Raw genomic sequence first — 27128 nt, forward strand, 5'->3', positions numbered from 1 at the left:
CTACTATAAAATGCTCCTATCACAGGCAGAGTCATCCTTCCTTGTCAGGAGAGTGCCACCTGAAATTATTAGTGAGTAAGGTTATAATTGTACGTTTGTGGCTTTAAAATGAGTAATACACTTGTCATTTCCCCCTGCCTTCTCTGTCTTCATTAGTCATTTGTGTTTCAGTTGTGAATCTTGTTGTGAGTTCAGCCATGACTTCAGGCTGAGACTAGGGAAACAGGGGGTTAGGTCTTTGCAATGGCCTATAACCCACAGGCTGAAACTAGGGAAGCAGGGGTTTAGGTCTATAACCCACAAGGATAAGATTCTTCCCGTGGCATATCTCAAATTAAATGAGTTCAGAGCCCAAAGATAGTTCTTAGGAGGCCTGTAGCAGGGAGGTTTAACATTCTTTTTCTCTGTCTGGCACCTGATATTTCTGATGTAACCTGGGGGGCATAATGTTATTGAATTGGGGGTTACAACCTGTGCCCCAAGGCAGGTCCACCTATCCATTCTCAAAAGTACAATTAAAAGAGCCAAATTAAAAATGCAAAGCAGAAAAAGGAGATTTAGTGAATGTGGCCACACTGGAATGAGAGACAAAGAGGTCCAGTGACATACATATTCCAGTCAGTCTTTGGGTTCTGAAGTGAAATCAAAGTTTAGAGGGCCAAGGATATGTACATCTAAGCAATCCTGGTCTAGATGTGATACCACCCACCATTATTTGGGTTTAGGTTTCATCCTGTAAGGTGGTCTGACAAGGAAACAAAGTCTTCCACTGGATGGTGTCTTTTTCTTCTCCCTCCATGTCATTCCTGAAGAAATTCCTTTCTTTTTTCAGTCCATTGTTTCAATAGTTCAACAGCCAGGTTAAGAGATAATAATGTCTCTTTGTAATAATTTAGTATAAGGATGAGAGAGTATCCCTCTATGTGGAATGGACTCCCAAAGTCCATTCCTTTGCTAGGTATAAGTACTGATCTACTACAAGATGCCCCATAGAGTTCTGAGGCCTCCTCAATGACACCCACATTCATAGGGTCTGGATCAGTTCAATACTGAGGCCCTCCAATCAGTCTGGGGGCCAAGAGCTCCCCCTTGCTCAGGTCAGCTGTTTCTGTGGGTTTCACCAGCCTGGTTTTGACCCCTTTGCTCATCCGTCCTCCTTCTCTGCAACTGGATTCCAGTTCAGTTCAGTGTTTAGCTGTTAGTATCTGCTTCTACTTCCATCAGCTGTTAGATGAAGGCAATAGGATGGTATATAAGTTATTCGTCAATCTCATTATCAGGGGAGAGCATTTAAGGTAGCCTCTCCATTGTTACTTAGATAGTTAGCTGGTGTCATCCTTGTAGATCTCTGGACATTTCCCTAGTGCTTGATTTCTCTTGAAACTTATAATGGCTCCCTGTCTCATAGTATCTCTTATTTAGCTCTCTTCTATTCTTCCCCCTACACAAACTTCCTGCTCCCTTATGTCCCCCTCATTTCTCCTCTTCTCCCCTTCTCATTCTCCTAGCTCCCTCTCCCCTCCCCTCATGCTCCTAATTTGCTCAGGAAAACCGTCCCTTTCCCCTTCTCCAGGGAACCATGTATGTCTTTCTTAGTGTCTTCCTTGCTTCCTAGCTTCTCTGGCTAGGCCCTATCCCAATGGATATGCTAGACTCTGAAGATCCTACACACATGGAAGGCCTCACCCTCCCTGGGGAGTAGAAATGGTATGGGATAGATAGGGTGTTAGTGGGGTCAGGGAAGGAGGGGAGGGAGAGGGAACTGGAGTTGACATGTAAAATAATCTTGTTCCTAAGTTAAATAAAAAAATTGAGAAAAATACAGTATAAGGGCTGGAGATATGGCTCTAGCAGAAGGCACATGTTCTATTCCAAGCCCCTACATGGTAGTTCACAGTTAACCATAACATTAGTTACACAGGTCTGAAGCCCTCTTCTGCCTTCCTCATTCATCAGGCACATACATGATGCACAGATATACACGTAGGCAAAATATTTGTATGCAGAAAAGTAACTAAAATAGAAATATACTGTGTTAATTAATGAATATGAACTTTGGAACCAGACTAGATTCCAACAACAAATCTTCTTTTTATTGGTTTTTTAATCTTCGGCAAGTTATTTAACATCTTTGAACTTCTGGTTCCTCATCTGTAAATATAGGACCAGTTATATCTATTTGCTAGAGCTGATGTGCAGACAATGAGTTTGAATGCAAGAGGTTTTGATTTGGAAGATGAAAGACTAAACTGCCTAAGTTCAAATCTGGTTTCAGGGTTTGCTAGTCGAGAGGCCCTTGGCAAGTAAGTGCCTTTAACTTTTTGTGCCTCACCTACTAGGTATGAACTAAGATAAAAGAGTTGTTTGTCTAGACTAAATGAATGAACCTATGTCAGCCAATTGAAAGGGCACATGTCATATGGAGAATCTACTTATTGACTTATTTGTTGGAAAGGTTGTTTAGATGCCTACACTTATTGCTACTGATTATTTATAGCAGTAAGCAAAGTCCACATGGAAAGTAAGAGTTAAAAGCACTGTGTGCTTCAGAATTCAGCAGAACAAGGTAGCTGTTAGAGATGGGCTTTCTGGAAGGCATCCCAGGACAAGCTGTGTAGCATGGTGTCAATTAGTCATCGGTGGACCTACTGGAACTGAATTTGAATCCTTGTTCAGATCCCTGTAAGGGGAACCATTTTCAGAAACTTCCATCACTTTTCTCTTTCTCTTTTTCTGCAATGGCAAAATGGAGTTGAAAGTGTATCTTTAGGTTGTATTTAGGCTCAGAGTTTCAGAGACTTCACTCCCTGGTTTGCTGAATCCATTGTTTCTGTGATGAAATTAGGCAGCATCTCATGGCAGAAGGGTGTGACAGGGAAATTTCTTCACCTCATGTAGGCCAGAAAGTAAAGAGATGTAGAAGAAGGAGTCTGAAATAAGTCTCCAAGAATGTAACATTCAACGATACATTTCCTTCAATGATGCCCCATGTGGTAGTTTTATCACCTCTTAACTATTAAGTAATAAATCTATAATGGTCTGTTCATCATAAAATCTAAATTGATCAGTTCAGCAAGTCAGAGTCCTCATGGTTTAGTCTTCTCTCAGTAATTTCATTAATGCTCTAGGGACAATTATTCTTCAACACTGAAGCCCTTTGCTTCAATAGTAACACCAAACCATAAAGAAGAACAGTGCTGTGATTGTAATCAGTGAGTAAAATGTTATTTATCATTTGCTATTTGCTCATACAGTTGTCATGAATACAACTAATAGTCTAATAGTCTTTGGGGGAGTGCAAGTTACCAGTGAGTGTGAAATATAGACAAAAACTCGAATGATCTAAAGGAAGGTTTAAACACTGGCAAAGGCAGGAAGGGGAGAGATTTTCAGGGATTTCTGGTGGGTGAAGTGCAGGCTATTTAGGATATTGGACAGGTTCCTATAACGGGAAATTAGGATGAATGTAGAGAATGAAGAGCATTGGATACAAAGAAAAGGACATGATATTTATTTAGATAGCCATAATAGTGCCAGTCACTGAGTAGAGCAGGTAAAAGGGCTTCAGAATTATGATGTTGGTTTGACTCAATGTCCAAAACTGTAAAATCAGAGAGGATTTGATGATCCTTCTTTGTGGATTTGTCCCACTTCTAGGTATATACATTTCTTTAAAGGTATAATCTACAGCTTATCTCTGGCCATTCAGCATTCCTGTTATTGTTACTTCCTGCAGGAATCCCTGTTGACAATTGTTCCCCATTTTTGTAGTTGCAGAAAACTGTGTAACCTCCAGAGGATCTTATTTAGCATTTCTGGTAGAATATTGCTTGTGTTGAAACTACATTATCCCATCATCTTGGGGAGTCCCTAATGGAAGAGAACTGTCCCATTTATTACAGCATCTCATTTCCTACTCCAGCCAAAATTAGTTCCTTATACCAAAGAGTTGATCCAAACAGCATAGACCAGTAAGAAAGCAGAAATGCTTTATTAGGCAAATGAATGGGGAATAGAGGAAGAATGCAGAACTTATTGTCTGGGTCATGAGCAGTAAGGACATATCTAAGGGACACAGTGTGTGTGTGTGTGTGTGTGTGTGTGTGTGTGTGTGTGTGTGTGTGTGTGTGTGTGTGTGTGTATGTGTGTGTGTTGGATTTAGCATTTAGCTCATAAGATTATTGCCTTTCTAAATAGCAGGAGGCTCCTTGGGAAAGGGAAGAAACACCTGCATTTCAACTCATCCACAATCCCTGTTGATTAAGAAGTGTTTCTCAAACTTTGTAAAGTGGCAGCATCCCATAATCAAGTAAAATATTAAGCTAAGAACAATAGATGAAAGAATGGATACATGAATGGATGGATGGAAAGAATACAATAAATAATATGAGAGACATGACAAAGACATACTCCTTCTGGACCATACTCTTCCTTTATAGCATAGGGGAAGGAATTAAATGGTATTTCTCAACCACTAACATTTTAGACTTCTTAATTTTCTTGTAGTATTGGACTATCATATGTGTTATAAGATGTTTAACACATCCCTGGCCTCCACTAGTAAGATACTAGTAGTATCCCCTTCCCAGTTGTGACAGTCAAATGTGTCTCCAGAGATTACTAAGTCCCACTAGAATCAGGTACAAAATCACCTCCAGTATTAAGCATCTTCAGTTCTCATTTAATGGTAGTTATTATTGTTGTTATGATTCCCTTCAGAAATCCTTACAGTTTAGCAGTTTCTCAGCTCATGTGGTTACTATTATTCTTACTGTCCAAGCTGGTAGCAACATTATCAGATTTGCTTATTTTATTTTTCATTTGTGCTCCCCAGGGAAGTTTATCCATCAGTAATCAGGTGGTTGTCATGGAAGAGATGGGAACATGTTCACTGTGAACTGTCTTCCCTCCTGCTGTATGTTCTTTAATTTAGCTTCTTTTACCTCACTAACATTCATTCCAGTGTCCTTATCTCTCTGCTTGGTTAATGAGCCATAATACATAATGTATTTTTTCCTTCTTTCCTTTTTCCTTTTTTCACCAACTAAGAGGAGCAAGTTGTTCAACTTCCAGAAAAACTTGTAGTATTGCTTTCATGAAAATCAGTGTCTAGGCTAGCAATTAGAAGAGACATTTTATATTAATATTAATATTTATAGTTTCTTGCAAGATTCATAAAGATGAAAATAGTGTTTATGGGGAGAATTCAGCTACCAGAGTGGACACTGCTACAATTATATTGTTACAGTCTGTTGTATATTAATTACCTCAAACTAGATGGTCTTTTGGGACAAATTAGAAATGTTGCTTTGTTCATTTTATGGAGGAAAAACATTGATGGGAGAACAATATATTAAAAATGAGAAAAAATAATTAAGGATATGAGTCATAACACTATAATATCAACCTTTCACCATCTTGGAAATTGTATATTAAAAAATTAGCAATGATCACTCATTCTGTATTTCATGTTAAAATTTCAAAGTGGTCTAAATCAGTCAGGTTGGGTTTGTTAATTTGCAGTTAGTTGATGCTCAATAAAGTTCAGTAGAGTTATATTAGCACAATGGATCAAGTATATTTGTCCATCTATAATTTGAATTAATGTACTCCTTGTACTTTTGTTTATAATGAGAGGACGTAGTGTGTCCATGGCATATCATACCATACTCAAGCTTGAACATTCATCTAAAAGTGTTAATTAAAACTCCTGTTATGTCAGTCATGTGCTGCATGATCGTGAACCGAGTCGTCTGTAAAGTCAAAGAGTTGATATCCTACTTGTAGAAACCAATAGCAAAATGTCAAAACAAAGAAATAAATACTTGTCAAAAGCCAGTAGGTAGTTCCATGAAGGAAACAAATATTTGAGAGGAGAATTTGTATCAGAGAAGCTATTCAATTCAAAATGACAGAAACCTTTTCAAAATACTTAGACTGACCATGCAGTTCTCACATGAAAGAAATCTAGAGGTGAGTAGTTCAGAGCAGAGGGGTCACTATATATATAATGTCACCAGGACACGGACATTCTCTTTGAGCTTTCTTCTGTTATGCTTCTCCAGAGTTAAGCTTGTTTTGAATCCTTAAACTTCTTTCTTGGTTCTTGGTCCAGCTTGCCTGATGGCCTTCTAATCAGGGAGGAGGTGGTCTTCCTCTTAGCTGTGACATTTCCATTAGAGAACAATCTTTAGAGCCTAATCCAGTGACTTTCATTTACTCCTTGCATACAAAGAGGGCTTGGACAGGACTTTTATCTAGCTGCATAGTCACATTGAATAAAATGGTGTCTTTGCTGGTAAGAAAATTGAAGGTTATTGGGTAGATTTGAAGTAGACTCAAGGGATGTGAGGAGTATGAATGAAAGGTAACAGTCTTTTGAGTGGTGCAAAGCTGGTAGGAACAGGATTTGTAGATAGCAAAAGTTTACTTTGGGAATATTGCCTTTGAGATGTTTGGTAGACTTGCTGTGGAATTTGCAGGAAGATAAATAACTACTTGACTTTCCTTGTCCACCTCCAGGGTTTCATTAAAGAAGTTATGGCTAGAAGGGGGAATTGGGAGAGTTAATGTGAACATACAATGTGTAATACACATTCTGTAAACTTAGACTGTATTTTTATGTATTACTAATAATAAGAAAGACACCTTCTTCCCTTCCTCCTTTCTTCCCTGTTCCCTTCTAGAACTCTCTCATGAGTGTAAAGTGCTGTTCTAAATAATGTGCATACAGGGATGTAGAGAAAAAAAACAAAGATCTCTGAGAGGAGTTGGGTATGTGAACTCAAACCCAAGAAAGCTTCCGATTCACATGTGTATTCTTCCCATTACACAATGAATCCTTATGTGCATGAGATTGGTATTGGGTCTGATTGCCCATCTCCTGATTCAGGGCAAGGAATTTCATCAGTAAATGTCCATTTGGTAATCAGAACTGCTCTATCTTTCCTTTTCCTAGAATTTAATTGTCAGGGTCAGGATTTGAGTCCACATATCCACCTAGCTCCTTTTGTAGTGTGAAGAATTGCCCCTGATGCATCTGTTTTGTATGTCTAGTTTTTCGATAATCATGTTTTCCAAAGAATAACAATTTTTTCTTTTTTGCTTAGTGGGGTTTGTTTACTCCAAGGCAAAATAATTATGACCTGCTATGCAAACCATTTTATGCAGAAGGTGTTTTCCCCTTGAATGTGAATTTTCTCTCATTTTCTTTAATAAACCACTTTCCAGTTCACCAGGACTTGGGGCTTTAGAAACAGACCTCAGTTCTCTACTCTTCTCTAAGTAACTCATGATTAAGTCACTTGATGGCTTGTCATCAGAGTTGCAGGGACATTAATTATTTAAATTAAGCAGGTGTTAAGAAACTCCAATGTCAGTTTTGTGTTGCCTAGAGACACCAAATAATCTGAGAGTAGTACAGCCGGAAGAATTCTTAGTCATCTACAGTTCAGTCTCCCTAATTTTCTGGAAGAGGAAATGGAGATTCAGAATAGCCAAGGCATTTAGCCAAGTCAAGCAGTTAGTGGCCCTGTATCTGCCTCCCACGCCACTGCTCTTTCTACTCTGTCATGCTGTCACATATACACTGTGTAAAACACATCATTGCCAGTTATGAAGGATTGTGAATGGGTCTTCACTAAAGAGGAAGGAAATGATTCATTAAAATGTAAGTTTGCATTCTGAATAATAGACCAAATATAATCAACCATCACCTGGGGTCAAATAATAATGCTTACTATTGAATGGTGGAGCCTTTAGAATTCTTGAAAATATATTAGTGATTCTACCAATGTTGGAATATAATATAGCTAAAAAGAGTTTAGTAATCTAGGCTGTGAGATGACCTGTTTCTAAATTGTGACTTCACAGTCTACTTGCTTTGTGAATCTTTAATTAAAATTTCTCAGAGCTGTCAGAGATCCTGGCTGGTATGGATTCATATACTGGAAGGACGAGGGAAGTCAGCTAGAGAGAGAGGTAGTGGCTTTTTTAGAGCTATAGAATATGGCGGGATTTTGCTATGTCTCTACAAGTGACCGCAGCCACTAATTTTGATATTTGGGCAACAGTGTTGATAGACACAGCTCTTGGATAAAATTGTCTTCAGTTAGTACTAGATGTGAGCATTTGTGTCTATGATTTTTATTCTGTACTGTTACTATTTCAAACACTTTTATTTTCTGGACTAGTACTTAGCCTAAATGAAAAGAAATGCACATGTGTGTGCTCACAAGTGATTAATACCGGAAATTCATGTTGTGTTAATCATACATGAGCTGCTGTTTTAGAGTCTGGGGATTCATCCTAGCAGAATGATACAAAGAAAAGTGAGGGTCAATAAGCAGAGTGCACTGGAGGGGACAAGTTGTAATACTGACAACAGCCCTTTTTCAGACACTCACTATGGGTTATCAATGAGTGGGTTCTATATGTACATTACCTCACTGCATTGGTACAGCTGACTTATTAGACAGATATTGTTATTGATTCCCTTTACAGTGGAGAAACCGGGGCTGAGTAAAAGGAAGCAACAAACAGGGTCACACAGCTAATACATGGTAGAGTTTGGATTTGAATTTAGCTTTGACTTCCTCCAGGAGAGAGAGAGAGAGAGAGAGAGAGAGAGAGAGAGAGAGAGAGAGAGAGAGAGAGAGAGAGAGAGAGTGGTATATGCATGTGTGTTTGTATTCATGTGGACTCAGGTGCATGATGCTCCCATACATATGTGTGTGTGCACCCAAGGAGGCCTAGCAAAATTGACATTGGGTATCTTCCTCTACTGATCTCTATTTTTTTGTTGAGACAGGGTCTCTTGCTGAATCTTGAGCTTGCCAGTTCCTGCTAGTCTAGCAGGACCCTCTGTCTCTCCTTCCTGTGTATTGGGATTATAAAAAGCTACTAAGCCTGTCCTGCTTTTATGTGTGTTCTCAGAATTCAAACTCTAGCCCTCATGTGGGTGTGGCAATATTTTAAGATGAGAATTGCTAAGGATTATACATGTGGGTTTACAAAACAAATAATTATTGAATTGCCCTTCTTTTTTCTTCTTCTTATTTTTTACTTTTAAAACAATCTTATTTTACATACCAATCCCAGTTCCATCTCCCTCCTATCCTGCTGCTGCCCACCCCCATCCACATCCACTCCTCACAGAGGGTGAGGCCTCCCTTGGGGAATCATCAAAGTCTATCACAACCTTTGAGGCAGGACCAAGGCCCGCTCCCTTGTAACTAGGCTGAGCAAGGTATATCTCCTTAGGGAATGGGCTCCAAAAAGCCAGTTCATGTTCTAGGGATAAACACTGGTTCTCCTGCTAGTGGCCCCACAAACTAGTTGGCCCAGGCCAACCAACTGTCACTCACATTCAGAGGGTCTAGTTGGTCCCATGAAGATTCCCCAGCTGTCAGTCTAGAGTCAGTGAGCTCCCACTAGCTCAGGTCAGCTGTCTCTGTGGGTTTCCCCATCATGCTCTTGACCCCCTTGTTCATTATAATCCCTCCTCCTGCTCTTTGACTGGACTCTGGGGGCTTGGCCCACTGTTTAGCTGTGAATCTCTGAATTTGCTTCCATCAGTTACTGGATAAAGGCTCTATTAAAACAATTAAGGTAGTTAGCAATCTGATTACAAGGAAAGGCCAGTTAAGGTAGCCTCTCCACTATTGATTAGATTCTTAGTTGGGGCCATCCTTGTGGATTCCTTGTAATTTCCCTAGAAGTTGCACTCTTTAGAATAGTGAATTATGTAGTATGAGAATTGTATCTTGAGTTATGATTGTAAAAGGCAGGCTAACTAGATGTTTAATGTCAATTGAGAGCTTAGTACATGTGGAGCAGTGTTGAGTTATGTAAATAATTATTTTATTGAATGGCACAGCAGCCATGCGAATTAAGTATAACATAGCCCACAACTTACAGTTGAGACATCGAAGGCTCCAAGAAATGAAGAAATTTGGACAAATATCATATATTGAGATGATGAGAGCTGAGAGTCAATCTGACCTCTGTTTGGCTCTAAAGACTATAGGTTTTCTGTCTTCCTAAAGTAAGGAAGTAAATAGGACTTCAGTTTTCTTGGTCTTAGAATTTATGGTCGCTTCTCTTCCCAAATTGTTTTCGAATAAAACTGCTGTGTCTCTGACACATTACAGCCTTCATATCTTAATTTTCTAAGTATCAGCTGTGGAAGAAGGGCTTCTTCACCCATTCATTTGATGATTAAATTTGAATATTTCCAGTAAAGACTCTGGATTGAAAAATGCTTTATTTGTAAGGTATTTAGAATAGGGAAAATGTATAAGCTATTTGTTGTGCTCATTTTTGGCAATGCTGAAGTGTTTTATTTTAAATGTACTGTTCATTTTGGGTGTTCTGTTTTGTTTCTCTTATGTAAACTTCTCCCATTTATGACAAGCAGCAGTGAGCTTTTTTCCTTCTAGAAATAGATAGCATTCATAAACCGAAACAGTTTCATTGGGGACATTTTCTGTGGTGTTGCAACAGAACTTTCTTGGCAGAAATGCTAGAATCCTATAAAATAGAGTTAATATTGATATACTTTAATCAAAATTTTTGTTTAGAAGTAATAAAGTCATTCAGTGCTAGGCAGCCCCACTTCTATCCTATCATTGATCTTTGGAGTCTGATGGCATGCCTTTATAGCCTCCGATTTTCTTTCTTTCAGAAAATTCCTGAGGGTTAGAAAGGTACCTAGAACCTCCCAGCCTTATACGATTGGGTGCTGTGCACTGATGAGCAGTCTTTGCTCATATCTGATTACCTTCTAGTCCCCATAGCAAACCTTTGCCAGATATTCTGTGATTGTCCCCTTTCTCCTCAAGGTGACCAGAATGTGTGATGAAGCTTTGCCCTGTTTTGCAGCTTTGCTCAGGATGTATCTACCAGATGGGGGTACATTTGCCCTCTCCTCTCCCCTCCCCACCCCTCCCCTCCACTGCCTTAATCTGTTCTGTTCTCTAATGTCCTCTCTTCACCTCCCCTCTCCTCTTTCCTCTCCTCCTCTTCCTCTCTCACCCTCCCCTTATCTCCTCAACTCTCTTCTTTGCTCTCTTTTGTTTCATTGACAACCAGAAGCCTTTCTGGATCTGATGTATTTAGAAATAAACATTAATGAGCTTGTCTCATCTCTCAGAGGAGGGACAGATATCACTGAACAATTTCTAAGTATGAAGAGAACGGAAAGTACAAAGTTTATGGTTGTTCTGATACCATTCCATCTCATTTCTTCCTGGTATTCACCACATGTTTCTCTTCTAGAAAGCCCGCTTATTGTTTTATTTAAAACTACTTGCTTTGTGTGTGACTGCACCAATTTATGTTTGTATTTGCATATGCCATGTATGTATGTCTGTGGATGTGAGTGTTTGTGTGTTGAGGTCAAAGCAGATATCTAGTGTCTTCCTTGCTAGCTCACCATCTTATTATGTGTGAGAGAATCTGTTACTGACCCTGGAGTTAATGACAGGTTTGGCTAAACTGATTCACCAGGAAGCCTCAGAAGTCTTTTGTTTCTGGCTTCCCACTTCCTGGGTTACAGTTGCCTTGGTTTATACACGGATTTGTGGATCTGAACTCATGTCCTCATGCTCATACAACTCAGCCACCACTAAAGCCTGCCAAAGTCCTCTCTTTTAAAAAAGATCACCATATACTGTTGTTATTTAAGCCATTTGCATATGCTCAAAACGAAATCTTAAAATATACACTGAAATGCATTAACCCTGGTTATCTATAGTTGCTACATTTATAACACTTTTTAGTTGATATGATTTACTTTCACATATATTCTGATTATTTCTAGCATAAGTTGGTAGGATTTTTGTTAAGAAAAGAAAAATGACAAAAAAAAAATGCTGCCCATGATCCGAATTGAAATATTTTAAATGTTGAATCTATAATATGTCTTTCCTTGTGCTCCTGCCTCTGAGGCAAGCAGATGCTGCACTCTTCTTTGGGAACTGCACAGGCAAAGCAGGGCTTATGAGACATTAGGGTTTCATCAAGCCTCTACTTCGAACATTTGCCCAACTGCCCGGAGCTGACAACTGCATGTAATCAGGTGTCTTTAGGCTTGCAATATTTGAACCACAGGATGTATTTTTGTACATGGTTTCCTATGCATCCAATGAGCATAGGAAGTAAAAGCAGCAGCAAACCCAGACCTTTTCCAGGTCATTGATTTAGGGATTTGGGGATGGGCATTTTTGGCGGTTTTCTGTTGAGTCTAAGCTGTCTTTTGACTTGAGATCCTTCTGCTGCCACCTCCTGATTGCTGTGATTATAGAGGTAGGTCACTAGACATGCCTTAAAACATACTATTTTATGGCAAAACCAGTGTTCCATAATGAGAAAAGAATTGGTGAAAAATGAGAAGTAACATCTGTACAGGTTGTTCGCTTCCATCGTCTCTTTTAATCTCCAGCTCTGACCTAATAAAGGTTCCAAATGCATTTTACAGACAACAGAGCTCAAGTCTTCTGTGGGGAGGAAGAAAGCGACAGGGCTAAGACTTGAATCCAGATTCGTTGGCTTTTGTTACTTCTCCACAGAGTGTTCAATAATTGAGGTGCTACTAGGTGTTCGTTAATATGATAGCTATTTCTACTTCTGCTTCGCATTATCTTCCTCTTTCTTAAGATCAGTTTTGGCATCATCATCTTCTAGTCAGTGTGTTTGTGTCAGTTAATATTTTTATATTCACAGGGATCAAATGTCTATTTATGAGTAAGTCTTCATAATCCATGTTTACTCGACTCCTGGGAAGGCGAGCCATTGCTACCCAAAGCACACAACTTTCCCCTTTTCATTTCCTTCCATCTTTCCCTTGTTCTTTAGTTACATCTATAAATATTTATTTTAAACTCTCCTTCCAAAGACACACTGGAGATTCAGGCTTAGCCTTGGCAGATGGCCTGAGAGAGCAGCTTTCATAACCCAATCCTTCTCTCCTCAGTAGCAAAGGAGAAATATTTCAGGATCAGCGTATTTTACCAGTGACCTAAGGCTTTTTGATTACCTTCCATCTGCAAGGCCTAGGTTTGTTCCCCTTGGCTCCCTGTGGTGTTTCTTATGGGTAGTGTGTTTGTGATAAATAACTAATTGCTCTAATTTGGGGAAAGTCATAGTACAGAAAACAGTTACAATATGCTGCTCCCCTCACAGCTATGGCTTTTCGAGTTAGCTTACTCTGTAGTTAGTACAGGGGGCTGGGAGCCATTGATGATGGTCCCTCGCAAGTGCCTCTACACAATTTCTTATTCATGTCAATTTACTTCTCCACAGCCCACCTGTCCATTTTACTGAATATCTTAAGGGAAGAACTACTTCTTAATCGCTTTTGTATCCCCAGGGACTCATCCACACTAAAGGCAGAATATCAATGGGAAAAGAGCATGGTCTCTGTGTGAAGGGTAATTCCTGCTGCAATCTGGGTAGTCCTACAGGCTTCCTCACTTACTCATCAGGGGTAATAGTGGCCATGCAGATGCTGTGCTGGGACTGTCCCGCTTGCTTTTCTCCCACTCACTTCTTGGACTCTTTTTGGTTTACTCCTTAGTCTTTGTGGTGTCCATTTGACAGGACAGAGTTGAAAACCCATTCATAAAGCATATCAAATCTCAGCTGAAGGCCATATATTTTAGGCATATTTTCACCAATAAGTCTGTAATCGTAACTAGTGCCTAGAAGTCTCTTTCTTTACCTGCGGCTGTTTGGGGTATGAGGAAGATCTGTGAGAGGACAGAAGAAGGACTGGAGAGTGGCCTCAGGGAGCAAATATGAGAAAAGTTGTCATTCATTTCTCATTGCATTTAGGATGATATTACGTACTGTGTAGATTGTACCATGAGGAAGTACAAGGCATGGAATGATTATTTCCACTGGGGAACACTTGGTAATGAAAGTATGCTTTCTAGAGCCTTGAGCTATACCCTGCCTTATCTTCCCACATTGTCATTTATGGATCCAAGTATTAATTATTCTTATAATTGGTTCATTATTATTTTACTTTTAGTATGTACCTCCTGCCTGAAACACCTCCTTGCTCTTTGGCTGTCTAAATGAGGCTCCAGTCACTACCTGTTCATAGTTCATATAGCAGCCTGTCTTAGGGTTTCTAGTGCTGCAAGGAACCATGACCAAAGGGCAAGTTGGGGAGGGAAGACTTTACTTGGCTTAAACTTGTATATTGCTGTTCACCATCGAAGGAAGTTAGAACAGGAACTCAAATAGGGCAGGAACCTGGAGGCAGGAGCTAATGTAAAGGCCATGGTGGAGTGTGGCTTACTGCCTTGCTCAGCCTGCTTTTGTATAGAACCCAGACCACAAGCCCATGGATGGCACTACCCATAATGGGTTGGGCCCTCCCACATCAATCATTAATTAAGGAAGGCTTGCCTACAGTCCCATCTTATGGAGGCATTTTCTTAATTGATGTTCCCTATTCTCAGAAGAGTTCAGCTTGTGTCAAGTTGACATAAACTAGCCAGCACACTGAAGCTTCAGAAAGCTCTCTCTTTCCTCTCTGTCTCCAGGCTCTGACTGTATTGTCTGTCCTGCCAGTTTAACCCTCAGCATTTCCTGTTGCTCACTGATGTATTCCCCTTACTGAAGTGGTAACCCTTTAATGTCAGGGACAAATGTTACTCATGGGCATGATCAGGAGCATAATAATAATCTCTATCATTTGCTTTAGGCATTGTCATGTACTAGGCCTTGACCTAGGTCTTTTTGTGAAGTATTTACTTGTTTGTATGTGTATATGTGTGTGAGCACCAGTGTGTGTGCCAGTGTTGGTGTGTACATATAGAAGCCAAAATTTAACCTTGGGTGTTTTCCTTTGATACTCTCCAACTTATTGGAAAAGATTTATTTACTTTGATTTTATATGTATTAGTGATTGCCTACATGTATGTATGAGTACCATGTGTGTGCCTAATATATGTAGAGGTTAGAAGGCATTGAATCCCCTGGAACTGGAGTTACATACACTTGTGAGATGACATGTAAGTGTTGGGAATTGAACATGCATCCTCTGTAAAAGCAGCAAGTGCTAATATATAACCACTGAAGCATCTCCCCAGTACCTCGACATTATTATTTTTTAAATTACATTGCTTATTTATCCATATAGTGCTATTTGTGTGTTTGTGTGTGTGTGTGTGTGTGAGAGAGAGAGAGAGAGAGAAAGAGAGAGAGAGAAGAGAGAGAGAGAGAGAGAGAGAGAGAGAGAGAGAGAGAGAGAGAGAGAGAGGTGTCGTGGTACAAACTGCTTGTTGAAGTCAGAGAACAATTTGTGGAAATTGGTTTTCTCCTTCTACCATGTGGGTCCCAGGGATTGAACTCATACTATCAGGCCTGGTGGCAGGTTGCTGAGTCCTCTCATTGTCCCTATACTGTAGTTTTTGAGACAAAGCTTCTCTGTGTACCAAGCTAGAGCTTACTGATCTTGCTAAATTTGCAAGACAGTGAGCCCCAAGGATTCTTCTGTCTCCCACCCCACGTCTGACAGTGATGGCATTACAGATATACGGCACTGTGCTTAGCTTTTTTATGTTGGTATCCATGTTTGTGTGCCAGGCACATTACTGACTGAATTATCTCTCAGCCTGAGCCTTTCATTTTGTAACAAAAAGGAGTAGTCATCAAAGAGGTGGGTATTCCATTTCATAGACAAAGAAACAGTTTCTTAGGGCCACTGTTCCTTCGGTTTAGTGTCTCTGTAGGTATGCCACAGAACCTAGGTTGATTTGATGTTAGGGCTCCTCCTATTTTCCATTTTATAGAGAAGAAATTAAATTACAGACAAATAAGGTGACTTTTCAAGAATCATGTACTCTCTAAGTACAGAAGCAGGGCCTCTAAAATCGGAACTTCCATCTCTACACATATTTTGCTTTTCCTCTTCTATGGTGTGGCAGTAGTGTATGTGGGACCTGGACATGCTGTTTGATGATGACAATTATCATCTTATCATGTTGTAAAACAGCGGGGGAGGAGGAGATGTGCATGCATAAACAACCCAAAGAGCAATAGATACTACATTGTATTATAAATGTCATAGATATTCTGAGAAAAGTCATGGCTGCTTCATAGGCAAGGGAAAGCTGGTTCTCTCCCTTCAAGGAGGAAATAATATAGTAAAGTAGAGAGGAGACAGGCAAAGACAGGTGGTAAGAAGAGGCTCCAATCATCCTGTACAGTCATTCTCCTGCACTGACCCAAATTCTCGGAGAGCCTTAGTGATCTTTTTACCATCACTGGGACAACTGTTCAAGAAAAGCAGATAGTTGCATAATACAGAAGATGGCTTGAGACTCTGTACTATGCTTACGGTTCTCAAAGGGGCAGGGAAGGAAATTATGTAATGATAATGACCATCAAAATTACCTCAATTTGGAAGTTCTATCATAAATATATTTGTATTAGCAACTATGTCAACACCATTGTTAACAGATATAATTTGTGAGAGAGTTCACAAAGCAACCATCCATGTATCAGCGTGTGACTCATGCACAGGCAGTTACAGTGTTCTTATGATGGTAGCAATCAGTTCTTCTTGGGAGGGCAAGATGCTGTCCTGTATCATTTTATCAAACCTGTGCCATGGTGCATCTGGTGGGCTGCTGAAACAGTAAACTTGATTTTTAATCTGCATTTCCCTTCTTGTAATATAAGACTGGGGCATTAATTGATTTCATACATTGGAGACATATTTGTTCTGAAGAGTTTATACTTCCATACGTTCTAATTTTTAGTCTCTAAGCTTTCCATTTCTTAAAAGACAGTAATACCAAGCCCATCAAATGTTGTCATTCAAAACTGAAAAACCATTTTCTCATGTAAAAATGTGATACCATGTCTGGTTATAAAGCAGAGCTAATGGCTTGAGTTCTAAACAAGTGCTGCAGTTGAAGTGGCAGTAAAATAAATCACACGAGATTTTAGCTATCTGTAGCAGCCTATTCAACAGATTTGCCTTCAAGAATGATTAAAAATGATTTCCTATCAAGTCACAGTATTAATAATCTCTGTAGCAATGACACAATATTGGCTTCTTGTCACTATGGCTTTGTGGAGTGCAGGTTTTGAGAGTTGGAGCCCTGTGTCCAGTGCATGTGAGAATGAGCAGCAGTTTGTTCCCGGTCTTGGTGGGATTGTTCAGTTTCAATAGACATGAGTATATTTGAGTCCTGAATGAACTCAGGGAAGCCAGTTCTTCATTTGACTTGACTTTGCTGCTTCTCTAGATGCTAATCTGTAACAGTTACCTTTGCACACTCATGGAATATTGGAGAAGAGCCAAGGATCAGTGGTGGCTTCACCCTGGAGCAAAGCAAAGTGGCTCATGTTAAAGTTGATGGCACTCTAGAAATCATGTGCTTGAAGCCAAGCCATAGGAATGTTGTGATTATTTCTCCAGTGCAGGGCTTCTCTGTTTCTACCTACACAGTGATGCTTGCAATGGATCTCTTCACTGTGTAGTTATGGAATCCTGTTCTTCTTGGGTACTTGTATTTTTCAAAAGGCAATGACATTCTGTTCCTCTTCCCTGTGTTGTAGTTCTACTTAAGAAGTCACAGTTTGGCCCAGTAAGGGCCAAGTATTGGGGTGATTGTCTGCTTTCTTCTATGCCGACCATGTTTTGTCCTCCTGATCAAGTACCTTGTGCTTATAGTTTGCGTCTTGTTCTTCCTTTGTTCTGTATTTTCTGACTCTTGCCCTTCCCTCTCCCCTTTTCCTTTTTTCTGTCCCTGTTTCTTTCCTTGGTCACTATCACTCCATTTCTGTCACTTCTAACATTGAGTTCTGACTCCAGCAGAGGGGTGGAGCCCAAAAGGAACACTTAGTTCTCTGCTTGCACTTAAAGCAAAGCAGCTGCCACTGATCATATTGAGATAGCTAGTTCGTCTATTGTCAATTCTTCAATTTTTCTGCTAATGTCCTTAGTACATCACAGTTGCACATAGGGAATCTGTTCTCAGATGTTCTGTGAACTCTATCTCACACTCAGTTTCTGTTATGACATGCTGTGATGTGAAATCACTTTGTCATCAAAGAAATGATGTTTCCGTATTGGCAATATGTGGTGTGAGCATGTGTGTGTGTGTGTGTGTGTGTGTGTGTGTGTGTGTCTGTGTGTGTGTGTGTGTGTGTGTGTGTGTGTGTGTGTGTGTGTGTGTCTGTGTGTGTGTGTGTGTGTGTGTGTGTCACTACGCACACAATTTTTATTGAGGAGCAGAATGGTAGATAGGGCCATTGCATTGCATTATATGGGTGGGGCCTAGCCACATTTAGCTATATCTCTCAGTTGCTATCAGTATTTAAAATGATCATTCTGGGCTTTAGGGACTTAATGATTTTGGACCTAGTTCTTTTCATGATCAAAATTGCCAGTTTCCTACCTCTTCAGTTTGTTTTGGTTTGCTCTGCTTTATTCTAAGTAGGAATTAACAAACTTCTCCCTGAAATCTCATGCTCAGTCTAATATTTCTAACAGGTCAATTGGCACTGCTGTGTTTGAGGTATAAGTGGATCCAGTGATCCTCTTGTTGCTTCACTGCCTCAGCTGGGGACAGAGAGTGACAATAAAAGGCTCTAGGACAGAAAAGTGAAGTACCTGTGGCTGGTAGCCAGTGACTGATGTTGAATGAAGCAAAGGACAACACTTAGTTCTCTATTAGTGTCAGTAGTACGGGTTTAGGAGGCAGAATGCTTGTCTTTGAAATTGGACAATATTATCCCCTGCAGCCAAGTACTGCAGATAGAGCCTGCTGCTGTGGGTAGCAGCTTGGCAGAGTTTGTTGTCTTTAATAGAGATTATTTAAGTAAGACATGTTCTTATCTTGTAATCTCCTTGTTCCTTCCCACTCGTATTCTAAAAAGCAAAGCTAGGTCAGCTAGACCCAGCAAATAACTTTTTGATTGATCAGGTTGGTCATCACATTCTAAGGCAAGGGCAAAGATGGTCTGTGCTCACAGGCAGGCAGTGGCCAGAGAAAAGAAATCGGGAAGCATAGATGAGCTGGCCAGTTACATCATGAAAGTTACTCTTTAAAGGTTGGGTGCAGGGGGGTAGTGTTTTCCTTGGTGCTCTGGGGACAAGAGAACTAAGAGGAGGGTCTCCACAGACAGACAACAGAGAATTCCTAGTGCTGACCTACTTGGACTCACTTGCTTTCTCCATCTCTTCAGAGATCTGGAGGTACTGGGCTTTCTTTAATAACCTTCAGCTGGCCCATCCTCATGTCACTGTCTTAGGATAAACCCAACACTCTCCCCCATGAAATATCAGGGAAGCATAGTACCATCTGCCTCCAAAAGTGTTAAATGTTTTACATTTTTATGAAATGTGTATATAATGAGCATATTTGACATATGCATGAAACATAAAAAACAATTTAAACAAAACAAAAAATGTATCTCCCTTGTAGCTTGACAAAGAGAGTGCTATCTGAATTTAGAGCCCATTATTGGAAACCCCATTAAACTCTCTTAATAAAATTCTAATAATTTATAGGGTTATTTTTGTTCTATCTAGCCAGTGAAATGACATGAAAATAATGACACATGTCTTTCTCTCTAATCTTTATGCCATTTATTTCATTGATTGCTTTAATTCACTAGTTACAACTGGCAGGGTGATGTTGAATTGCAATGGTTCCAGTTGATAGTCTTCTTGATTTTCAACTGAAATACTTCAAAATATCTTATTGTGAACTTAAGGTATTTTCAAAATATTTTGCATAGATAGCTTTTATTCGGTTGGAGAAGCCATCACTTAGTTTTAACTATCATAAATTATGAATGAATGTTCACTTTTACCAAACTCTTTTTCTGTCCTTTGATATTATCATTTAGCATATTTTTTTGTCTTTTTATCTTTGAATATTTCAAATAATGTAGTATTTTAGCCTCACAGATTTTGAACTCTAAAACAAATAAATTCCTGGAATGACCCAACTTAGTCATGATTTTATTCTTTTTATACATGGCTAGGTTTAATTTGCTGATATTTTGTTTAGCATCTTGCATTTATGCACACAAGTCATATTAGCATGCATTTTTCATTTTCATATTATTTTGAAATATTTATGGTGCTAGAGTGAGAGTAGTCTCACAAACTAAAATTGTTTTTCCTTGTTTTCTTCTCTAAGTAATTTACATAGAGCTAAATTATCTACTCCTTTAACATGCAGAATAATTTATTTGGTATTTGCTTAATGAGAAAATTTTAAAATAGTAGTTATTAGACCATAATTGAGTCAATTTTGAAACATATTTTCTAGTACTCTAGATATTTCTTGGAAATTTCTGTATGCCATGTGGCTTATAACACTGTCAAACATAATTCTCTGCTGCATCTAGATATATAATCCTTTTAATTATCAGTATTATAATTGGTGCCCTGTTTCTAGTACTACTCCTTTTTTAACTTCAAACTCTACATAATAACTAAAATAACATTATGAAAACATGGAACTAATCATATATTTACTTTGTACACATAATTTATTGCAATATTTTCAAGGCCTTTTGTTATTTTTCTATAGCCTAGCTTTCTATTTTTCAAAACTGCCTTCCTACTTATTGCTTTTAGCTTTGTATATATTGGACTAATATACTTCCCCAGATATATGTATGTATGTATATATGTATCCACCCACTCACTTATCCATCCATCCTTCTATTCCATAACCTAATATATTGTTTATAGTTTTTCCACCATCTTGGTGATTCTGATGGTGACGATAATGATGATTGTATCACTGTGACAAGGTCCAAGGCAGAAGCCATGTAAGGGATGAACTATTTGTTTGGCCTCATGGTGCTAAGGAGTACAGTTCATCATGACAGGGAAGTGCATATCTGGCCTAGTTGTGGGAATATGTTTTGGTAACTTGTTCACATGGCTTGCACCTGGCATGAACCAGAAGTGGATACAATAATCAAAGGGCCTTCCTCAGTGACCTAATTTTGTCAATTAGTCTCTATATCCCAAGGGTTTCACAACCTTCAAAAACAGCTGGTACAACAAGGTGTTCAAATGCTGGAGTAGTTTTCTTGATGAAATCAATTGTGGTATTATTTTTAAAGTTCCTTTCAAATTCTTCTAAATCTACGAATTTCATTTTTTTCCCCAGGCACAATAAAATTTTTTGCTTCTTTTCCTTTTTCTTCCAAACTTCTCCACAGGAAGTGGCTTTTAATGACTGCTTAATGGATTTCTTTTATATTTGTAAACTCAAGCTGGTTATGAGTCCATGGAAGGAAGGCCTGTACTATCTAGCTCTACACTGTAAACACCAAGAAAGGCATTATTCGTGATCTGGTACATTCAGTTTGAACTGAATCAATCTCAGTGTGCTTAATTAACAGGCATGAATTCTGAAAAAAAATATGAAAATGCCTTACTTCTAAAATTTCCTCATCAACCAACAGGATAAAGTCTGAGAGTTCACCATTTGAGCTTCATTCATTTATTGTAACCCTGTTTGATCTTTATTAAATGTGCTAAATTCTCTGGGAAAGTGGAGGAGGTGTTGTTTCAAGGGATTGACACCTAACCCCATAGTTTTTCCTACTCTCTAACAAGTAAGTGATTTGGTAGATCTCTGTTTGATAATTTTTACTGATGGAACATGAATAAGGAACATACTGAGTGACAGGGGTGGTACAGAAATTGAGAGCTTAAAAATTTATCTAAGGTTATTCAAGTAGCTAATATCAAGGTTGAGATTTGGATATTTAAAGGAATATGCTCATCTATCACCAAAGCTGTCTCCAAATCGCAGCTGTTTATTGACTTGCAATTTGGGTAGTGTGTGCCTGGTGCAACACTATCCTATGATTAGGTTTTCAGATATCATACTGGTCAAAAGAGACATCTTGTTTGTTGTGTTTGGAATCTTCTGTATCTTGCCCCAACTGGAAGAAAGGAAGCTTTTATTGAGAGACCTTTTCTAATGGATGAAAGCCAAAACGCACCAGAGAGGGATTGTATGAAGGGTAAGTGGTATCTGAATTGTTATCAGGAGTACTCATCTTTCCATTATTCACATCCTAATATTAGGCTGAAGTTCTATCCCTGGCATCCTCCATGAAACTAAATTACCTTGTTCAAGTCATTTCATGTTTCTTAGTCTCAGTATTTTCATCTGTTGATATAGATAAAAAGTCCCACTCTGATGTGTTAGGAGAACCTAGTGGGTTAATGTCTACCAATGCACTTTTTTGTGGTATATGGAACTTGTCATTGAAGAACTACAAAATAATATATCCAGCTGTAGGCAATGTTATAAATGCTGACATACTATTGTGCTCTTATGTGTCTTCTCTATGTCCAGTGTTCTGAGCACCACCCAACATGTACATCTTGACTTCATAGAAAGCTAGCAGGCTGGAGCCAGTCATGTCTCCACCAGTTCAAGGGGATTAGTTATTCTGCCCTGGAAGAGTAGTTTGCAAACAGTAAATTTCCAATAAGTACTTTATGCCATACCCTCTATTAATATCTGAGATAACAGTAAGCTTGCAAGTTTAGAGCCTCTGTGGGATTTATGGTGAAAGGTGAAGACTTATTTTTCTTTTCTTGAGTCATTTCCAGCTGCCACTTGCTTCTCTGCCCGCTGGCTCCCCTAATAACAGCAGATGTCTAAAAGCACAAGTGGGCAGCTTCCAATCAGGGTAGTAAGCCGAAATTACCAAGAGACAGATTTGATGGCAAGACATCATACAGCTGTGAAAGCTAGGGTGTAACTGTCCTAAAAGCTATCCCACATCTACTTTGAAGTGTGACTTATACCTGGTATGCAAGGCTGACTGGTTTAAGTTTATACTTCTTTCCCATGAGGATGAATTCCTTATGGTTAGATTTTGTCAGCAGCGTTCCACAGGTGTTTGTGGCATGGCACAGTGCTGATCCTTGGAAGAGTGCTGCTTCCTTTTTATTAGTCTTGCTTCTCCTTGTTGCCCCATATTTGTGGTTGATCTACCCTTAGTTTCTGTGAGAGCTTTAATAGCTTTTCTTATGGGAAGATTTGATGGGCACTTGACAAAGTGTACCAGAAGAATGTACTGTAAGATCAGTAACTTACCTTAGTTAAGACAACAAAATGGACCTCATTATTTTCCAGAAGATATTGTCATCGAGTAGCAGAAAAATATGCACATAGCTCTGAATAAGCTAAATGTAAACATGCAACACCAAATATTATTTCTTCTGCTTGAGCTCTTGGGTGTCTGAGAACATGGTGGAGAATTAATAAAGGAATTTGCTTTTCTCCATGGCCACCCATTGCTAAGCAATTTCAGTGAATAAATACTAGCTTCTAGGTGGATATGTATCATGGTAAGGTATCATTTTCTGTTACTTCCTGTCCAGAAATATGGGTACCTTTGTTGTTTGAAGTTTGATGCAATGAAAATCTCTAGCCATGGACCAAGATCTTCATTAGTCATAAACAATAGATGCCAGAATTGATACACACACAGTAAGGATAGTATTTTGTGCTTCCTAGATTCTGCCTTCCATCTGATGCCCAAGCTGCTTCATGAAAAATTGCAATAAGTAGAATAGTATTGATGAGGTCATACAATTTGAGATCGGAAATGATGTCCCCTGATGTCAGATTTTGACTAAAGTCATCCCAGTATTAAAGGACAGAGTAATCAGGAGTGTTTTAGGTTGGTCAAGTCCTTTCAGGGAGCAAGGATCACTGAGTATGGGGGGAGGTATGATGTGGGGCTGTTCACTACTTCAGATCACTTGGGTGTCACTTGCTGATTTTGCACAGACAGTGGAAGAGGAGAAGTAAAAGTATGTCTAGTGTATCTACATCTCTACTTCCTGGGCCATTGTTCTATTTCTGGAAAGCTCTCACACCTTTTTTTCTATGTATTGCAAACAAACAGACTCCAACTGTTCTCTAGTTTCCCACACCTCCCTCCTCTGGCTTCTTGTCCTTCCCACTTTTGTCATAAAGCAGTGCAAGACACATGTTCCTAAGGCCCAATTCCATTAGCTTAGTCTTGTACTCAGAATCCAACAGAGTATCTCTTGCTCAGCAACTTTTCCAAGGGCAGCTGTCTCACTAGCTCAGTAGTTGACAATGCCCCTGTTTTTCTTTACTTGGGCTCATTCCCAGACAAACTGGCTGAAAATACAGTGAGCTTTTGGGTCTTAACAGATCATCTGATATGGCATCTTGTGATTTTTCCTGTCATTCATTTATATCTTCTGATTTAATCAACTTTTCTTGATATCCTAGTCATAGTTAGATAGGGTGTTTTACTCTGAACTCATACAATGGTGATGAGATGTCTTTGAGGCCTTTAACTCAACTTCTTATTTTCTCCAGTAGACAGTGGGCTCCTTTGAAGGTCAGGTCCAATGCCAAATTTATCATCTGCTCAGGAACCTGGTATAACCATTGGTAGATTGCGGAGAGATCCCTACCTGACTGGCTGGACAAAGATTGCACAAATGCTGAGATTCTGTGAGAGGTGATGGTAAGGCATTGCTCTTCTTCAGGTTTCTGGCCTCCTACAAAGAGAAGGTGTTTGTAATTTTTTCTGTCTAGTGTTCTAACTAGCTCCAGGATTCTATGTCAAAAATTGCCAAGAATGGTTTTTGTATCTGTAATTACTGCTTCAAGCTCAAATTGTTTCTCTGCATTGTGGACTTATTTTTCAGCATATTTCGGTTGTTGCCCTAGGATCCAAAGGTGGCATTTTATGAGCATGAAGAATATGTTTGACACAGTTGTTACAGACACCTTACCTTAGTTACTAGACCAAATTTGTAATAAGAACTCAATTATTCCTTGTTTTTAATTTTTATATCTGTGCTTCTGGAGAAGGGACACAGGCTCTGATATCTGCTAGGTAAGTTTTCTACTATTGAATTATACCCCTGCCTTAACTTTTCTTTTTTGATGTCATTATTGATAATAAATTTGAAATAATATAGATATGAGTTCAAATTCTAGTTGTGTCACTACTAGTGCCTTAGTGATGTCAATTTCTTCATCTATAATGGTCTTTACCATGCCCCTTGCAATTGCATTATTAATATTACATAAGTTACTTCATGTTAAGATACCTTCTATGATCAGTATGCTCCACACATGGTTCTGCAATGTAGTCACTGTTAATATTATTGGTAATAGCAGTATTAAACACCTTGTTAGAGTACTGGGAGTGAATAATGTGCAGTATCAGAGGGAAAATTTAAGGCCAGGTAGTTTGCTTCTAAAATCTGTTGGTTCTGTCAACTCTCAGTAAAAACAGAGGCCTAATGGTATGAAGGTCTACAAGGACATTTAAAACCTTGCTTTCATACTGATAGCTGGGAAACCAGCATGGGACTGATACAGACCCCAGGAATGTGGGTTTCAGTGAGGAGACCTCAGAAATCTATGAGACCTCCTGGAGTAGTTCAGTACTTCTCCCTAGCATAGGTGTGGACTTTGGGAGCCCAATCCACATACAAGGATATTCCCTGAGCCAAGACACATGAGGTTGGGCCTAGGCCCTATCCCAAAGGATACGATAGACTCTGATGACACCCTATGGAAAGCCTCACCCTCCCTGGGGAGCAGAAAGGATATGTGATAGGTAGGGTTTTAGCTGGGGGGGGTGGTAGGGGAGGGAGTGGGAACTGGGATTGACATATAAAACAATCTTTTTTTCTAATTCAAATAAAATCTATAAAAAAAAGAGTTCCACTATGCATTACATGTATGTGGGCACAAAGGAGCATGGATATTTAAATATCTTCTAAGAGTAATGCTATATTTGATTCAATTAAGTTATTTTGAAGAGCTCACATGATCTTACTAGTTATGTAGTTCAGAGATTTTCAACTTTGATCTACTTTTTGAAAGAAATCAGATTGTGCTGCCAGAGTTCATGAGCCACCTGCTGTCCTATATGCCAGGACTCCCCTGAGTGCTTCTGCCACCTGTCCTCAGTTGATTCCTCTTTCTCCCCCTTCTCTTATACACATGCACACATAGATACACACACACTTACCCATGCTCACATAGACAACACACACACACACACACACACACACACACACACACAGAGGAACTTACTTTGAGGTTTTATCATATTCTGTGTGGTTAGGGCTGCGATAGCAAATACCATGAGGTTCGTGGACTGCTTGCATACCTCAGATGTTTGTGGCTCATTAGTTTTCAGCTAGATGGTTCAAGATCAGAATTATGGTAGACTTGGTATCTATTCGTTGTCTACTTCCTGACACAGAAATTATACCTTCCCAATGACTGTGATGTGAAAAGGAGTACTCTGTGGGTTCTTTCGTAGGGTCATTATTTCTATTAATCAAAGGCCATTGTGAATCATTAGCTAACCCAAAACCCCACCTGCAAACATTTTTGGGAGTTAGATTTCAGTACATGAATTTCAAGGGAGCATAAACATTCATACCTGTTAACCCCCTTAGAATTGTGTTCCACAAACATTTTTCACTGTGCAAAACTGGAGTTGAAAACTATATCAGTTGTTTAGCATTGTAAGCTTATCCTTGGATTGGAAACTCCAGAAGGGGGCAGATTCTTAGGAATTTTGGTGTTTGGTCTACATCTACACTTTTATTTAAATTTAGGAAAATGTGGTGAGTTTTCTAGGGGTTTCTGAATGATTGTATTGTACCCTGCTGAATCTATAAACACACACACTACTGTATTAATGAAAGTGTTTTAGAAACCAAGATGAAATCTCCAGTGTTAGAGTCAACATTCCTGAGTTAATCCATAACCCACTGCATGTTTTCACAACTGAAATAACTCCATCATACAATTATGATATCGTCCAATACAACTATCAAAGCCTGTATCTAGTATATAGTATAACAAAAAAAATTGGGTGCAGAGAGCCAATTTCAGAAAAAGGCATGAAGGCTCATCATTTGATCTAGCTAAATATTTATTTAAAATAATTTCTTTGAAGTACTCCATCAAGTTAAATGAACACAAAACCAGCAGCAAATTATTACAGAAAGAACATTAGGCAATGACACCTGACTTCTAAATCTATTCATAGTTTGTGTGCTCTCTATTCTGTAAAATGAAATATTTGAACTT

General features: G+C 39.1%; 1 protein-coding gene across 6 annotated transcripts in view; it reads left to right on the plus strand.

Moving 5' to 3' along the window:
- Fgf13 (fibroblast growth factor 13) overlaps positions 1 to 27128 on the plus strand; it is a 505513-nt gene that overhangs the window by 96055 nt on the left and 382330 nt on the right. The window contains exon 1 of one of the 6 annotated variants that reach the window (XM_027433377.2): positions 7456 to 7669. The exons of the other annotated variants lie outside the window; for them this stretch is intronic. Within the exon in view, the coding sequence (XP_027289178.2) occupies positions 7615 to 7669 (55 nt within the window). The 5' untranslated portion in view covers positions 7456 to 7614. Of the gene's footprint in view, positions 1 to 7455; positions 7670 to 27128 lie in introns of those variants that run through there. 6 annotated transcript variants of the gene reach the window in all.

The sequence above is a fragment of the Cricetulus griseus genome, chromosome X (assembly GCF_003668045.3).
Source record: "Cricetulus griseus strain 17A/GY chromosome X, alternate assembly CriGri-PICRH-1.0, whole genome shotgun sequence".
NCBI classification, from domain to species: domain Eukaryota; kingdom Metazoa; phylum Chordata; class Mammalia; order Rodentia; family Cricetidae; genus Cricetulus; species Cricetulus griseus.